Source organism: Equus asinus, chromosome 5, assembly GCF_041296235.1.
Source record: "Equus asinus isolate D_3611 breed Donkey chromosome 5, EquAss-T2T_v2, whole genome shotgun sequence".
NCBI lineage: Eukaryota > Metazoa > Chordata > Mammalia > Perissodactyla > Equidae > Equus > Equus asinus.
The window spans coordinates 99,231,059-99,248,633 of NC_091794.1; the positions used below are offsets into that span (position 1 = coordinate 99,231,059).

The 17,575-nt window shown below is 47.4% G+C and overlaps 1 protein-coding gene across 1 annotated transcript; it reads left to right on the top strand.

The window, feature by feature from the left end:
- Positions 1-10,126: 10,126 nt before the first annotated feature.
- PLA2G2D (phospholipase A2 group IID) lies at positions 10,127-17,286 on the top strand. The gene is made up of 4 exons (XM_014854769.3): positions 10,127-10,278; positions 13,433-13,577; positions 14,287-14,393; positions 15,747-17,286. The coding sequence occupies exons 1-4, from the start codon at positions 10,239-10,241 to the stop codon at positions 15,890-15,892; spliced, it is 438 nt and encodes a 145-aa protein (XP_014710255.1). The 5' UTR covers positions 10,127-10,238; the 3' UTR covers positions 15,893-17,286.
- The last annotated feature ends 289 nt before the right edge of the window (positions 17,287-17,575 follow it).

The following is a 17,575-nucleotide window of genomic DNA, read 5'->3' on the forward strand; positions in this document are numbered from 1 at the left end:
GTTCAGAGAAATCAAGGAAGATGAAAATAAATGCAGGAATATACCATGTTCATGAATCAGGACTCCATATCGTTAAGACATCAGTTCTGCCATTTGCTCTACAGAGTCAGTACGCTCTCAGTCAAAATCCTAGTAGGCTTTTCTTGTAGAAATTGATGGGCTGATCTTAAAATTCGTATGGAAATGAAAAGGACCTAGAATATCAAATCAACTTTAAAAAGAACAAAGTTGAGGACTTACACTACCTGATTTTTAAGACTTATAAAGTCACTGTAAGAGACAGTGTGGATTGTTATAAAGGTAGACAAATAGATCAATGGGCCAGAATAGGTGATCTATAATTAGACCTACACATATATGGAAAATTTATTTTTGACAAAGATGCAAAGGCAATTCAATGGAGAAAGGATCATGTTTCAACAACATTGTTAGAACAGTTGGCTATCATATGAAGAAAAAAGGAAAGAAAGAATTTCCATCCATATTTCTCATCTTTCATACAAAAATTAATCAGAATGGATCATAGTTCAACAAGGGCGCTAAGGCAACTCAGCAGGGAAAGAAGACTTCAACAAATGGTGCTGAGACAAGTGGATACCCATATGCAAAAGAATGAAGCTGGATTCCTTCCTCACACCATACACAAAAGTTACCTCCAAATGGATGATAGATGTTAAGTGTAAGGGCTAAAACTATAAAACTCTTAGAAGAAAACATCAGAGTAAATCTTTGTGATCTTGGGTTAGGCAATGGTTTCTTATATATTATAACAAAAGCACAAGTGACCAAAAAAAGATAACTGAACTTCATCAAAATTAAAAATTTTTGTGCTGCAAACTATACCATCAAGAAAGCAAAAAGAGGGGCCGGCCCGGTGGCGCAGCGGTTAAGTTTACACAATTTAAAAATAGGTAAAGGATTTGAATAGCCATTTCTCCAAAGAAGATAAACAAATGGCCAAATCAAAAACATAATGAGATACCACTGCACACCCAGGAAGATGGCTGTGATAAAAAAGAGAAATGATAACAAGTGTTGGCAAGGATATGGAGAAATTGGAAATCTCATTGCTGATGAGAATGTAAAATGGTTCAGCCACTTTAGAAGAGAGCTCGCCAGTTCCTCAAAGTGTTAAACGTGGAGTTACCCTATGACCCAGCAATTCCACTCCTGGGTCTCTACCCAAGAGAAGTGAAAACAGGCATCCACACCAAAAAAATTGCACGTAAATGTGCATAGCAGCATTATTCATAATAACCGAAAAGTGGGAAAAGCCAAATGTCCATCAGTTGATGAATGGATACATAAAATGTGGTATACCTATACAATTAAAAGGATTAAACGATTAGGATTAAAATATTGATACATGTTACAACATAGATGAACCTTGAAAACATTAAATTAAATGAAAGAAGCCAGTCACAAAAGGCCACATATTGTATGATTTCATTTATATGAAATGTCCAGAATAGACAAATCTATAGAGACAGAAAGTAGATTAGTGGTGGCCGAGGGCCAGGGTGAGGGAGCGTGTGGAAGAGGGGTTTGGGGAGTGACTGCTAATGGGCAGGGTTTCTTTGGGAGATGTCGCAAATGTTCTAAAATTAGATTGTGATCATGGTTGCATAACTGTGAATAAACAAAAAACCATCTAATGAGAATTTTACACTTGAATGAATGAATGGTATGGCATGCAAATGATATTTCAATACGGCCGTTTTAAAAATGGATCATATTATTCAGCTTTAAAAAGGAAGGAAATTCTGACATGCCACATGGTTGAGCCTTGAGGGCAGTGAGTGAAATAAGCCAGTCATAAAAGGACCAATAATGTATGATTCTGCTTATATGAGGTCTCTAAAGTAGCCAAATTCAGAGACAGAAAGTAGAATGCTGGTTGCCAGGGGCTGGGAAGAGGGTAGAATGATAAGTTACTGTCTAAGGGGTACAAAGTTTCAGTTTTGCACCATGAGAGGTGTCCCTCTCATGGACGGAGGGATGTTGGTGATGCTAACACAACAATGTGAATGTACTTAATGATGGTTAAGACGGGAAATTTTGTTACGTGTTTTGTTATGTATTACCAAAATTTTTAAAAACAAATATGAAAAATGTGGATCATAGACCTAGATGTAAAACCCAAGGCTTATAAAATTTCCAGAGGAAAACATAGGAGAAAAATCTTCGTGATTTTAGATAAGGCAGATTTCTTAATACAACACCAAAAACAAAATATGTAAGAGGAAAACACAATAAATTGAACTTTGTGAAAGTTAAACATCTGCTTTTTTAAAGACCTTGCTAAGATAAGGAAAAGACAAATCACAGACCAGAAGAAAATATCTACAAATCACATATCTGATAAAGGATTTGTATCCAGAATATATAAAGAACTCTCAAAACTCGATAATAGAAAAACAACCCAATTTTTAAAAATAAGCAACAGATTTGAACAGACTCTTCACCAAAGAAGATACGTCTAAATTCTAAAATAAATCAAATTAGCACAAAGAAAAGGGGCCCTGTATCATTAGCCATTGGGGAAGTGAAAATTAATACCATATGAAATTCTACCGCATGCCTGTTAGAGTGTCTAAGATTAAAAAGACTGGCCGTACCAAATTTTGGTGGCAAGGTGAAGAAATTAGAACTTTTGTATTTTTGTGGTGAGAATGGAATGTAAAATGGTACAACCATTTTGGAGAAAAGTTTGGCAGTTTCTTATAAAGTTAAACATACACCAACCATATGACCCAGTCATTTCACTCCTAGGTATTTACCCAAGGGAAAAGAAAGCATGTGTTCATACAAGACTCATTCACAAATGTTCATAGCAGCTTTGTTTATAATAGCTAAAAACTAAAAGCAATCCAAATATCCATCAGTTGGAAAAAGGATAAATAAACTTAAGTTCATTCGTACAATGGAATATTACTCAGCAATGAAAAGGAATGAACTATTGTTACATACAACAACATGGATGAATTGCAAATGAATTTTGCTGAGTGAAAAAAGCCAGACACAAAAGTCTACGTGCTGTGTGATTCCATCTACATGAAATTCTAGAAAAAGGTGAAACTCACCTAGAGTGATGGAAAGTGGATCCTGGTTGCCTAGGGCTGGGACTCAGAGTAGAGTTGGCTTCCAAGGGGCACACGGGAACTTTTTTGGGTAACAGAAATGTTTCCTATCTCAATTGGGCAAGTGGTTCTACAAGTGTGTACATTTGTCCAAACTCACCAAATTTTAATGGTTACATTTTACTTTATATAAATTATACCTCACTAAAGTTGACTTTAAAAGAAACAAAACAGGTTTATAAGAAACACCTATTGTTAAAACATTCATAACAAAAATTTTTATATATACATATATAATGATTGTTTTGCCAAATAATTCCTAATCATTAAACAGTTGACTCTGGGGGAGGGAGGCGTCAAAGGACATTATTGCCATTTGATGGAGGAGGAAACTGAGGCACCGAGCTGGGAAGCCACGTGTCTCAGCCTCATGAGTCAGGAGGCCCGAGAGACCAGGCCAGTCCCTCAGACCAGGTCTCTGTACTGCAGGGACCGTGTGTGCACTGAGGGGGAGGGGAGGGGAGCAAGCAGAAGAAAGAGACAATGACTAACAGCCGCTCACCTCCTCCAGGAAGCCTGCCAGAGCATCCCTTATTTTTTCTGGGCTCTCTTAACACCTATGTTAGTTTGCTTGTGTTGCCACAACCAAGAACCACAGACTAGGTGACTTAAACTATAGAAATGTATTTTCTCATGGTCCTGGAGGCTGGAAGTCGGAGATCATGGTGTCAGCAGGGCTGGTTTCTTCTGAGGTCTCTCTCCTTGGCTTGTAGATGGCTGTCTCCTCCGCACGGTCTTCCCTCCGTACCTGAATCCGAGTCCCCTCTTCTCATAAGGACACGAGTCATGCTGGAGTAGGACCCACCCTAATGACCTCATTTGAACTTAATTACCTCTTTAAAGATCCTCCAAACGCGGTTACATTCTGAAGTTCTAGGGGCTAAGACTTCAACGCACAAATTTGGGGAGGGGTACACAATTCAGCCCATAGCAATAGGCGTATGGCCCATGGCTGTGGCCCATTGGACCAAAATCAGACTTGGGAGTGCGAAGACTTAGTCTGCTTGGTCCTCTCCTTGAGCAGTGGCTGACCCTTTGGAGCCACACCAATCCCACGTGCAGACGTGACAAATAACACCCACCACCGTGTAGGCTGTGCTTTGAGGAGGGAGTGAGATCAAAGGCTGGGTGTGAGCCTGACCATGTTGTTTCCCGCAGAGTCAGGGGTGTATCCCTCCCGGCTAGCCCCTTCCCAGCTCTCAAGAGGCTGCGGCCCCCCGGGGGATCAGATTCACAGTAAGAAACACCTCTGGGTTCTTGTCCAGCCCACACAAGTCAGCACCTCCCCTAGGCCCCCAAAACAAAGTCTTGCTGTTATTTCTGGGAGTCTGCAGAGAAGCCCTGGGAGAAGCCTTCTGCCCTGCCCCCCCCCCCCACCCTCACAGAGGACTCGGCGCCCCAAGCTGCAGGCTCTTGGGGGCCTGGTGGCATCCCCCCACCTTCCAGCCTCAGAGCATACTGTGCTCTGCACAGAGGAGGGTCGTGCTCTCAGCCCCATTCCCTGCCATGTTTGCACCTGGCTGGCCCCTGGGCCCTGCAGAGCCCCTCCGGGTGACCCTAGCCTGTGCCTGGAGCTTCTACAGGGCTCTCTCCGCAGGGCTCAGGCTAAAGCCACCAGACAAATATCCTGCTGTCCACACTCATTCCCTCACTCTGACTGTTCAGGCAGGTCAACCCACCTCCATGCAAATCCACTTGTGCAAATCAGTGTGAGCCCCCCCCCCCCACACACACACCCACGGGACAGGCCACCGGGGGTCTGCACAGCCCAGGTTCCAACCAGCCTGAAAGTGACTGGTCTGACTGCTTCCTCTCTGCACCGTACACAGGGTGCTGGGTCTGCCTAGGGGCTGGCATGTAGTAGGCACTCCGGAAAGGCCTGTTGAATGGAATCACTTGCTGGCTCCTGTGGGATTTCTTGGAAGCGTAGTCTTTGCCTCCCGTAAGCTAATACTAATAACAATACCACACATTACCATCACTGAGAGCTTGCTGTGTACAAGCCAAGCACGGTGTATGTTGCCCCATGTCTCAGAAGCCTCAGAGGAGTCCTCACAACTGGGCCTTCCCATTTTCCTCCACCCCATTTAACAAATGAGAAAGCAGAGGGGGAGTCAGGGTCCACATCAGGTCCGTCTGACCCCCAAGTCTCTTTCTGAACGCCCGGGCTTTGCTGCCTCACAGCCCAAGGTGACTTGAGGAAGGCAGCGGCGGGCTGGGGCGTCTCAAAACAGGAAGAACCTTGGGCAATGACCATCTGGAAGCTGCAGGGTGTGGGAGTGTCAAGTGATTTTGAAAGTACATTCTGTGGCCTCGTGTCTGAACTTGGATCCCTCTGAATGAACTGAGAGGTCAAAGTGCAAATCCCCCTGCGGTGGGGGACCAGCTCCGTCTCCTTCAGAAACAAGAGTCTCTGGGCCTGAGGCTGGGGGGGATGTCCACCGGCCCAGCCTCTTGCTTTGGTCAGAACTTTCTACTCTTTCCTCCTGGTGGGGGGGAGGTCACCAGGTGCCAAGCATTTACTGACCACCTACAGTGTGCCAATCATTCCACTTGAAATCATGACAACAAGCCTGCAGAGGATCCATAACATTGCCCCATTTTTCAGATGGGAAACCTGAGGCTCAGAGAGACAAATGTAATGTAATCAAGGCGATGCCATTATTAAGCTAGAATTCAAAGCCACATCCGCCTGATATCAAAGCTGGGCTTTTCTTTCTGCTACATAACCTCAGTTTGTAATCTGGAAGGCTGTCTGATCATCTAGAAGGGTATCTGAAATACTTCCTGCTGAAGTTTGAGCCCATTTGCTTTTATCATTATTGTCATCATTACCTAAATGTATTGAAGTATAAAATATAGACAGGAAAATGCACAAATTAAAATAGCTGGATGAATTTTCACAATGTGAACACCCCAGTGTAACCAACACCCAGTCAAAGGAACACATGAGCGGCACCCCCAAAGCCCTCTTAGCAAGAGCGGAGTGGCTCTGCCATCATTTATCCATTGTGCAGGTGACAGACATTTGGATGGTTTCTGGTTGTTTAACCCACTGGCTTTGGTTCTGCCTGGGTGCAACTGGAGAAAAGTGGGTCGTTCTCCACAGAGGCGTCTCAAATCTCTTCCTCCCTCCTCTTCCCCTGCCAGCGTGTTTCAGATCTGAAGCTCAGAACGCCTGGGGAAGCCCAGCTCCTTTTACTTTCCCATATCCTGCAAACCTTCAGTAATTCTGAGCTTCATCTCCAATACCCTCTGGCAGCTGACGTCATACACGGAGTCCAGGCAGTGGGACCATCCAGTAAATGGGGCTTTGCAGGGAGGGGTGGGTCGGGGGAGGACTCTGTCCGCTGGCTGAGAGGACGCGCTCCCACCCATCGGGGTATCTCGATGATGAGCGTCCTGTTTCTTCTCTTCTGCAGTGAGGATGGGGGCAGCAGGCTTCCAGGCTCTGCCAGCTCTTCTCCTTTCTACCTCCATCTATAATGAGAGGGCAAGAAAGTCTGGCAGAGCCCCTGGGTACAGTGACTCATCTGTAAAATGGGGATTAGGGCAGCCTCTACTCACATGTACTATGTGGGACCACTTAGAACAAGGCCCAGCCCAGAGGGAGGGCGAGCTCTGGCCGACCTGTGTTCTAACCCAAACTCTGCTGCTTACCTGCCATGTGATCCTGAGCAAGTTTCCAATCTCTCTGAGATCCAGTTCCCTCACCTGTAAGACGGGAATAGCAGTATCTCCTTCATGGTGTGGTTGTGAAAATCAATCCACTGTTGGACATGTGGTCAAGGCGCAGCCGATCGTGACTATTCTTAATAGAATTTGTACTCCAGCACCTAAGCTCCCTCCTGCTCCTTCCCATCCATTACCTGGAGATCTTGACAGATTGTGGCCTAACAGTATCATCATGTGTTTTTTTTTTCTAGGGAAGTAAAAACACACAGACTTGCTGACAAGTCTCAAGGACCCACCACATCCAAGGAGTACCCACGAGCTGCTGATGGAGGCAGAAGCAGACGGGCGTCTAAGTTCCCACAGACTTCAGAGAGAGGAAGAGCCTTACAAGTCCTATCTTCTGACCCAGCAATTTCACTTCTGGAATCCAGCCTAAAGAAACCACCCTTTCAAAATAGACAAAGCTGTATCGTCATAGTGCTATCCATGGCAATGAGTGTTGGTGACCTAAAGTCATAGTGAGAAAAAAATCAATGACTAGAAACAGACCCAGAAGTGGCCCAAATGATGGAATATTAGTAGATAAAGACATTAAAACAGTTATTATAACTGTATTCTATACATGTAGGAAGATAGAGGAAAGCTTGAGAATGTTAAGTAAAAACATAGAAGATGTAAAAAAGAGCCGGAGCAAATTTCTAGAGAGAAAAAATACACCTCCTGAGATGAAAGATACAGCAGATAGGATTAACAGCAGATCGGGCAGCGCAGAAGAAATGCTCATTTATTCTATTTATTCTAAGCAGTGATGGTGTGGATGAAGATGATGACGATGGGAGTAACCAAAGCTAACATTTATTGATCTCTAGCTATGGACCAAGCCCCGTTCACATACCATCTCGTTTAATCTCCACAAGAAGCCCGTGAAGTAGTTACTGATGCCACCCCTATTTTACGCATGAGGAAATGAAAGACGGAGTTGAGCAACTTTCTCCAGGTGAAGCAGCTGGAAGGAGGGAGCCCAAGCGTAATCCAGGCGACCTGGGTTTGACCCCCACCTCCCCATCCTCTTCACCTCCGCGTGATGCTCACAGCCCGTGTGGTGGTCACCACAATGGCATCCTCTGTGTAGGTGAAGCTTGGTGCAGTGTGCTGTATGCATGTGACCTCTAAACCCTATAGCAATCAGAGGACGGAGGGACTGTTGTCCCCATATTGTCCCAATTCTGCAAATATGGAAACCGAGTCTCATGGAGGTCAAGAGATTTGCCCAGGGTCCCACAGCTGGTCTGAAAAGGAGCCGGAATTTGAACCAGTTCCCTCTGAGCCCAAACCCAGCCTTTCAGATGTGCCCTGGGGCCTCTTGAGGCACAGGGACAACTGTTTTTGAGGTCCCTTTGCAGCATCCATAGCCTGTCTTCTCTCCCCCTAGGGAAAATCCTTCTGGGGTCAACAAGTGGTCCTGGCTGCTTTTCCTCCTGCCCAAACAGTACCAGATCAGGGGAAGCTGGGGCTCTGGGAAGTAGCTCTGTGCCCCTATCAACGGCCCAGACGTGGAAGATCTCTTGTAGGGTAGGGTCCTACACTGGTAAGAGCGTGCATGGGGGAGGTATGTCAAAGAACATGCCGGAGACATTTACTTTGCCTGCTGTTTATTTTGTATGCAGATTGTTTTCTCATACATGAGGTGGTCAGTTGGTGACTGAGTCAAAGGATAAAGGCAAAAATGAGATTTAACAGAGAGAGGAAAGAGAGTTGAGAGGGACAGAGGGAATAACTCCCAGCAGGGGCTCTTGCTGGCACACTCTTTTGGGGGAACCGATGAGCTGGAAGCAAAGAGGTCAGCCTGTGCACCATGTCCTTGAACAGCCATCTAACAGGCATGGAAGAAAAGCAATATCTGCTATCAAGGGACTCGCTGTTAAACCTTGAAAGATTACCTGTGGAGCCTTTGTGGCAGATGCCTCTTTGTAAGGCCGGTATGTCCTGCCATCAGCACCTCCACCCTAGCTAGGCTGCGTCCACACTGTTTGCCTCACCAGGATTTTTAAACGTGAAATGGGGCGGAACTTCTGCAGAGTAAGGTGTCGACGCACATCAATTGCCTTCAAAGTGGCTTGTGCTTTGACTCAGCAAGTCCGCTTCAGTAGCACATTCTACAGAAACAATTCTGGAAATGGACTGGATTCAGCCTCAAGGATTCCTTTCCCTGTACGGTCTCGAATAGTGAAAAATCGAAAACAACAGGTATATCCATCAATGGGGGATTTGTTAAATGAATGGCATAGATGTATAATGGAATACAAGATTACCTTTCAATATGTTACTGCAGAAGAATATTTAACAACTTAGAAATGTGTCCAATATATTGGTAAATGAGAAGACAGACTGCAAAGACCTATAACATTTTCCTAATTTAGTCAGGGAAAAGTATGGAAATATATATTGTTGTACATACAACAATAAAACCAGAAGAACATACACCAGAATGTTAATGGTGGAAACAACCTAAGTGCACATCAATGGATGAATGGATAAAGAAGATGCGGTGTGGTGTATATATATATATATATATATATACATATATAATTATACTATATTAGAATAGAATATTATTTAGCCATGAAAAGGAGGACATCCTGCCATTTGCAACAACGTGGATGGACCTTGAGGACATTATGTATGCCAAGTGAGACGAGTCAGACAGGGAATGACAAATACTGTGTGACATCACTTACATGTGGAATCTAAAAAAGGTAAATTCATAAAAACAGAGAATAAAATTGTGGTTACCTGGGGATGGGGGGGGTGAGAGGGCACAGGATGTCTGTTGTATAAAGGTACAAACTTGCAACAAGTAATACATAAGTCCTAGAGATCTAGCGCACAGTACAGTGAACAAAGGAACAATGTATTGTAATCATCAAACTTGCTGAGACTAGATGTCAATCATGTCAACCACCAAAAAGAAATTATAATTATATGAAGTGATAGAGGTGCTAATTGTTGCTGTCATGGCAATTATGTTACAATATACAAATGTATCAGATCAACATGCTGTACACCTTAAATTTACACAATATTATATGTCAAATATATTTCGATTTTAAAAAGTTAATGGTGCTTAATGGATTCACAGTGACTTTAAATTTTTTCTTGTTGTTGATGTTTTCCAAATCTTCTATACTGAATGTATGTTTGTTTTGTAATCGAAAAATTTTTTAAAAGCCCAGAAACCAGATATTTCAAAAAGAAAGAAGTTCCCAATGGGCAGAAAAGAGGAATAGACAGAGCAGGAGTGGGCTGCACCAGAGCTGGAGCTGGGCCGAGTGGGAGTGGGCGCAGGGGGTGCAGCTGATATAAGGAGCTGCCCACACAGAAGGGGACTTCCAGCAGCTGCTTCCATCGCTCTGCGCTGGGACCATGGAGGTTCCCCTGCTGTGCGTGCTGGTGGTGTTTGCTGGTGAGTGGAGGCAGGACCCACAGCTGAGAAGGGGAGGGAGGATGTGAGGAGGTCCTTTATCTCTTTCCTGGACTGAGCTGCTGCTCCGATCCCCACTACCTTGGCCCCCCAGGCCTCAACCCTTCCACCTCCTGTAAGGAGCCATCAGCGGCTCCCAGGCACCTAGAATGGGGGCTCCAGCCAGAGAGCTCTGGGCAGCCAAGCTATGTGGCATGCCCCTGGACTGCTGTGAAGGGGAGAGCTAGAGGTTCAGAAACTGGGGGCCTGCTGAGCTGATCCCTATAGTACCACGGACACAAATTACAGAAATGGATCTCCCACCGCCTCCTGCACCCCTCTCTTCATTTGACTGAATAATAGCGACCTTTGGCATAGGCACAGCTCTCTCTCTTTCTAGAATCCTTTCGTCTTCATTCTTCCCCTTGACCCTGGGAAGAGGGCTCTGTTGACTGTCAGAGGGAGATGGAGCAGTGTCCATTCGGTCTTTAGCAGATCAAATGTCAGAATGTGGTTGTTAGGGGCCGGCTCCGTGGCCGAGTGGTTAAGTTCGCTCGCTCCGCTGCGGCGGCCCAGGGTTTGGATCCTGGGTGCGGACATGGCACCGCTTGTCAGGCCACATTGACGCGGCGTCCCACATCCCACAACTGGAAGGACGTGCAACTAGGATATACAACTGTGTACGGGGGGGGTTTGGGGAGATAAAGCAGAAAAAAAAAAAAAAGAATGTGGTTGTTAGCAAGCTGGCAGTTTTGTTTCTTGACCCATCTCAAAATATGTGATTTTAGGAAGGACTGACATTTTTAAATGTGGTTTTATGTTATCTTGGGGTTCCCAAATTCTTGAGAGGAGCTGATCTCCAGGGTTACACTAAAAACCATTAGGAAAATTGCAATCCAGCTACCGAAATTCATCTCTCAGACGTAAAGAGGCAATACAGTGTAGAGATAGAATACAGAGATGAACCTGCATTCAAACACTAGCCCGACCATCTCAGAGTAGTATGACCTTGGCCAAGTCACCCCATCTCTCTATATCCTCATCTGTAAAATGGGCACAATAGCATCTTTTCCACAGGATTGTTAGAAGGACTCTAATGAGAAAATATATACAAAGTGTTTAGCAAGTGTGAGTAATATTAAGCAAGCAATAGCTTAACACGCAGCACATGCAAGAGGTGGGAGCGCTGTTGCCTCCCATGGCTGCGACTAACCCTTGGGAGAAGGGGCTCCATCCCCTTCCGATGGCAGCCAAGGTTGGGAAAATACCAAGACAGGAATTGCTGACGAGCTAAGCCAGTTCCCCAAAGGCCCCATATCCACAGATTGAGTGCCTCAATTTCTCAGGGCTGGGTTCACCTACTCTAAAATTGTTAGAAATAAGACCATCTTAAAGTATTCTGAATCAAAGCTGAATTTATTGCTTGCCTGGAAAGAGAGAGCTGCACCATTCAGGTGTGAGTTTATCTGTGTGGGTATTTCTGAGATGCAATGGAAAGGGCTAGATTTAGGGCAGAAAAGGGGGTAGAGGAATACCAATGAGACAAGATTCTGAATCCAGGTCCCTGGCTGGCCTGCACAGGGGACTGTCACTCTCTTTGCCATTGGTTGCCTTTGGGTTTCTTATCACTGAATCTGGGAATCCAGAGGGCCTGGGATCGGTCATTAGCACTGCAGAAGCTTAGCAAGGTTTTCCATTAATATCAAGTGCAGCTAGAGCCAAAGGAGTGACGACGTGTATTCCCTAACCTTGAAGGGACACACTGGGGACACAGGCCTGCAAGTACCGGACACCACCAGTCCCTGGAGGTGCAGCTCGAGACCACCTGCTTGTGATCTCACCCTGAGTCCACTGTACGAGTCCCTCCCAACCCCCTCTTCCCACCCCAATGACCCCCAATGTGGGGCTCACCCTATTTCATTTGTGTGAGGAGCTTTCATTATAACATCATTTCCCAGAGGTTGGGGGTGGGGGGCGGCGTGTCTTCCAAAACTAGGGACCTCCCCAGCCCAGTCTCGCTGAAACTCTCGGCTCCATCTGTGTTCTCGAATCATCTCTTGTGGTTGCACACACACATTGCCGTCTCCTTCTTATCTTGTCTGTTTCTCCCAAACTCTCCCCTGAATTCATGGACTTAATATACTTTATTCCTCCTAACTCAGCATAATGCATTCCTCTCTCCCAATAAAACAAATTTCCCTTATGATCAATTCTAACCGCAGCTGCTATAACTGAAATGGAAAAACATCCATGAAAATGATTGATTTCTAAAGCACACTGCCTCCCAGGACCGTTGTGCACGATTTTTAATAAGCGGACTTCTCTATGGGATGCAGGGGGGAGAGGGGGAGTGTGGGGAGTGTAGGAAGAAGGGTGAGGCTGATTATCCTTCCTATAATAGAATGGGAACTCAATGCCCAGAGACATGGAATGGAGCCAAACCGCCTTGGGTTTCGTCCTGGCTCCTCCATTTACCAGCCACTGTGACCTGGAGCAAGTCACTGAGCGCCAGTCTGCTCATCTCTAAAATGGGGATTAAAAATATTATTTATCATACCAATGTTGGTTTCTTAGTTTTCCTCCATATACCACAATTATGTAAGATGATAATAGCATTAGAGGAAACTGGGTGAGGGGTATATGAGAATTCTCTGCACGATCTTTGCAACTTTTCTATACATCTAGAATACACCAAAATAAAAGGTTATTTATTTTTTAAAAAGTAGTATTTAGGGCCAGGCCCCACGGCCTGTTGGTTAAGTTCGGCATGCTCCACTTTGGCAGCCCCAGTTTGGTTCCCAGGCACAGACCTACACCACTCATCTGTTAGTGGCCATGCTGTGGCAGTGGCTCACATACAAAAAGAAGGATATTGGCAGTGAATGTTAGCTCAGGGTGAATCTTCCTTAGCAAAAAAAAAAAAAAAAAAAAAAGAATTTACCTCATGGGATTGATGCAGTCAATAAATTACAACATGAAAAGACCCATAGTAAGCACTCACCAACTGTCATTATATTTTTAATATCTATTGTGTGTGTTGTTATTTTATTAATCAAGGTCATTAGTCTGAGCTGGGCAGAACAGAGGTGCCAGGCCTGTGGCCCACTGGCCTCCCCTGAGATTCATGTCCTCTCCTTGTTGCTGGGCTCCTTGGCAGGTGTGATTCCAACCCAGGGAGGAATTCTGGACCTGAACAAGATGGTCCGCCAAGTGACCGGGAAGACACCCTTCTTCTCTTATTGGTTTTACGGCTGTCACTGTGGACTCCGTGGCAAAGGCCAGCCCAAAGACGCCACGGACTGGTAACCCCTTCGCAGGCAGGCCCACAGTGGCAATCCTGTCCTGCCCCCTCCCCGGGACTCTCCCCTTTCCTCTCTGTTCATTTGTTCATTCCACAAATTCGTTTTGTACTCTGTGCTGGGAACTCTGCTGAGCTCCGGCACAGTTCCATCTCTCTTGGATCTTGCCTTCTAGAGGGCTCCCCAGAGACTCTGAAGGACCCCCTTGCACTCCAATCTCTAATCTAGATAGAATACCCCCACACACTCCCCACTGCCATTGCATGTTGTCTTTAAAAAGTCCCACCTCTTTTTGCCATTATCTGATGTGATCTTCACAACGAACCTGGGAATGAGCCAGAGGAAGGATGAAAGCCAGCCAGGCCCAGGGTCACTTCTCTGATCTACCACTTACAGGCTGTGTGACCTTAGGCAAGTGGCTTGGCCTCCCTGAGTCTCAGTTTCCTCATCCGTGAAATGGGAATAATACTAGCATCTCTATTATAGGGAGTAGCGAGGATTGAGAGAAAGTTCAGACATAAAGGAGGTGCCTGATGCTCAGGAAGCACTCGATAAGTGTTAAGTAGCATGACCATAAGGAGGACTAGAACTCTGCAGGACTTAGCTCTTCCAAGGTTTCTCCTCTGGAGCAGGGGCAGCCAGAGACCTGAGTCAGCCAAGGAGCGTGAAGCTGTGCTCTCTGCCTGTCCCACCTTCTGTCCTCTCCCTCCAGGTGCTGCCATGCCCATGACTGCTGCTATACTCATCTGAAGTACCACAAATGCCGTCGCCGCTGGGACCGTTACCACTACACGTTTTCCGAGGGGGACGTCCACTGCCGTGAGTGCCCGGGCCTCGGGGTTGGAGTTGGAGGCTGAGGAAGGGAGTTCTGGCACTCACTGCCTTCATGTGCTGTGTGATGATGCACAAGGTCGCTCTCTGTTTTTCTCATGTGGTCCAATGGTGGTGGCTGAGTTGTGAAGGAGGGGCAGGAATGGAGGTGGGAGCATGGAGAGGTCCGAGAGGGGCTTTGACCTCTTCAGGATCTGGAAGGCTGGTGGACCTCAGCTTATTTTCCAGCCTACCACCGACCAGCTGTGTGACCTTGAACACAGTGTTTAACCTCTCTGAACCTCAGTATCCCCATCCGGAAACTCAGGGTGATAACAGTCTTCTACGCCATAAAGTTAATTCAAGAACTAAAACAAGAGATGACAGATGCCTGCTGCAGAGCGCCTTCTTGATCCATCACACGGGCCGCCCATATTGTTGCTCCTACTGTCGCCCACAGTAGGACACAGCAGCCCAGCCAGGAGGCGGCACCGCTCTGCCAATCTCCATTTTACAGACCGGGAAACTGACTAGAGTGATGAAGGGTTTGCCTGGGGTCACACTGCTGCAAAGGACAGAGCCCGGGCTGGAACCCAGGTCACCTGGCCCCTGGGTCCTTGCATGGGAGAAAGGTGGCAGGTCCCAGGGCTCATTACAGCAGCCCCTGTTAATTGAGAGCTTAATAATAATAACAGCAGGCCCAACATTTATTGAGCACTTACTACGCGCTGAGCACTTTAGGCCTTCTTACTTTAATTCTCACGACAGCCCCCAGAGGCAGCACTTCCCAATGTCCCAATGTCCCCATTTTAAGGATAATGAAACCAAAGCCCTGTGGTCCCTGCTGTCTTTGCACCTGCTGTTCCCTCGGCCTGGAATACCTACCCTTGTCCAGCCTGGCTGTCCGTGGGGGAGTGGGCCCTTCCGCTCCCAGCTCCAGTGGCTCTTGGCACGGAGTCAGGTGCCCCTACTTTAACTTCTCGTGGCCCCGCATCTTCCCTGCTTCCGTGTAGCACGGTGATATTCATTTCGTGGTTCTCAAATATCTGCCGCCCCCATGGGAGTGTGAATCTGACATGCGTGTGTCCGTTTTGCTCAGTCCTGTCCCCCAGGGCGAGCCGCAGGATAGGTGCTGGATTGTTGATTGAACGGATGCATAAATAAGTAAGGGAGCAAAGACACACAGGGAGGCCGGGGTACGTGCCAAGGTCACACAGCTAGAGTCAAAGCAGCTGGGCTGGGTACCCTAAAGCTGAGCAAGGACTGCGCTGTCTTCAGAGGCTCCCTCCAGGGGCCCTAGACCCACCCCTGGCCTTGTCTCAGGAAGGGACAGACACTGAGCCCACCTCCTCCACCCCACAGCTGAGAAGGGGAGCTGGTGCGAGCAGCAGCTGTGTGCCTGTGACAAGGAGCTGGCCTTCTGCCTGAAGAGTAACCTGGACACCTACCAGAATCATCTGCGTTTCTACTGGCGGCCCCGCTGCAAGGGCCAGACCCCTATGTGCTAGGAGAAGCCCCAGCTGTCCCGCGCCCTCCGCCCCTTGGCATCTTGAGCTCTGGAAGTCCCGTAGGATTGCTGACGCCCCCGCCCCCAGTGTCTAGCCCCCTGAACCAGCCTGGCTCCTTTAAAATACTCCTGGGAGGATGGAGGGTCTCGGCCTCCCTCCCACCCCCCATCTTGTCTCTTGGACCTTCTAAAATTTCCCAGCCGAGGCAGCAGCTGTCTCCTCTGGGAGTGGATTGGGAGCCCCCAGGGATGGTGTTAGAGTGAGGGCAGCAGGCAGTGGGGGAGGGGCCTGGAGGCCTAGGTGTGGCAGGTTCTCCCTGACAGGGCCACTCACCAGGCCTCCCTGACCCAGGCCCACCTTCCAATACACTGTCCAACTGCAGCCAGAGTGGCCCCTCTAGAGGGCGACACCGATCTTTCTGTCCATGTGACTCTACTTCTTAAAACCCCAAAGACCTTCACCGCCCCAGGTTAGGGCCTCTCACAGGAGTTGGGGACCCGCACTGTCTGGCACTGTGTCCCCGTCCCCAACGAGGCTTGGAGGTCCTTGCGGGCTAGGCCCAGGCCTGTCTCTACTCAGTTGCTTCCCTGGTGCCCAAAGCCTGGAACGGAGACAGGGCTCCATCAACGCCTCTTGAGGGAGGGGTTGGATAAAGCCGCCTGCTCCCCTTCCCCAGGCACCAGGTCCCTGAGCACATGCCACATGTCCTCCTGGCTTTCCTTTCCTGTTTCTGGGCATTTGCTCAGGCAGGGCCTTCTGCAGAAATGCTCTCCTCAGGCTCCTCAGGGTCCAAAGTCTTCTTCCTACAGAAGTCTCCCCAGGCTGATTCCTCCTGGCTCCAAGGACTCACTCTGTCCTCCGAGCTCCCAGAGCACTTTATGGGTCTGCAATTCCCAAGCTTTATCTCAAGTGGTATGTAATTGTCCAGACTTCTCTGGGCTCCCCCAAATAGACTGGAGCTCCTGGAGGACAAGGACCATGTCTGTTTCATCTTTATTTCCTCTGTTCCCCCCTAACAATAGGTGCTCAATTAATCCTCTCCCAGCCCAGCCCCCAAACCCCAGCTAAGCCAGGTGTTGGCTGCTAATGCTCACATCTGCCTCCTTCTCTTAAGGATTGCCCCTGTCTGCTCATCACCCCTCCCCACTCCAACTTCCTCTAACCAATGACTAGGGAGTATAACACCATGAAGGGTAGAACTGCCCAGCCTCTGTGCAGGACCATCAGGGTGGCACATTGTGTGCCCCAGAGCTCCTCGTGGGATCAGGCTGAGGGTAGACATCTGGAACCACTTCTTTGTTTAGCTTCATCCCCTGGCCTATCCTGTTTCCCATGTTCCCTTAAAGGTGTCTCCAGAGAGCACTCCCTCAATAAATCATTCATTTGTTCAAGAATCCTTGTCTCAGGCTTGGCTTCTAGGGGAACTGACTTTGGATGGATGGATGGGTAGATGGACGGGTGGATGGGTGGATGGATGGATGGATGGATGGATGGGTGGATGGATGGGTGGATGGATGGGTGGGTGGATGGATGAATGGGTGGATGGATGGATGGATGGGTGGATGGATAGATGGATGGATGGATGGATGGATGGATGGCTGGATGGGTGGATGGATGGTTGGATGGATGGATGGGTGGATGGCTGGATGGCTGGATGGGTGGATGGATGGGTGGATGGATGGG

What these genes read in the sequence shown, in the direction of transcription:
- PLA2G2D (XM_014854769.3), top strand. Translation starts at nt 10,239, where the DNA reads ATGGAGGTTCCCCTGCTGTGCGTGCTGGTGGTGTTTGCTG. An exon ending in CGTGCTGGTGGTGTTTGCTG is followed by an intron (nt 10,279 to 13,432) that starts GTGAGTGGAGGC and finishes GCTCCTTGGCAG; the next exon opens with GTGTGATTCCAACCCAGGGA. An exon ending in CCCAAAGACGCCACGGACTG is followed by an intron (nt 13,578 to 14,286) that starts GTAACCCCTTCG and finishes CTCTCCCTCCAG; the next exon opens with GTGCTGCCATGCCCATGACT.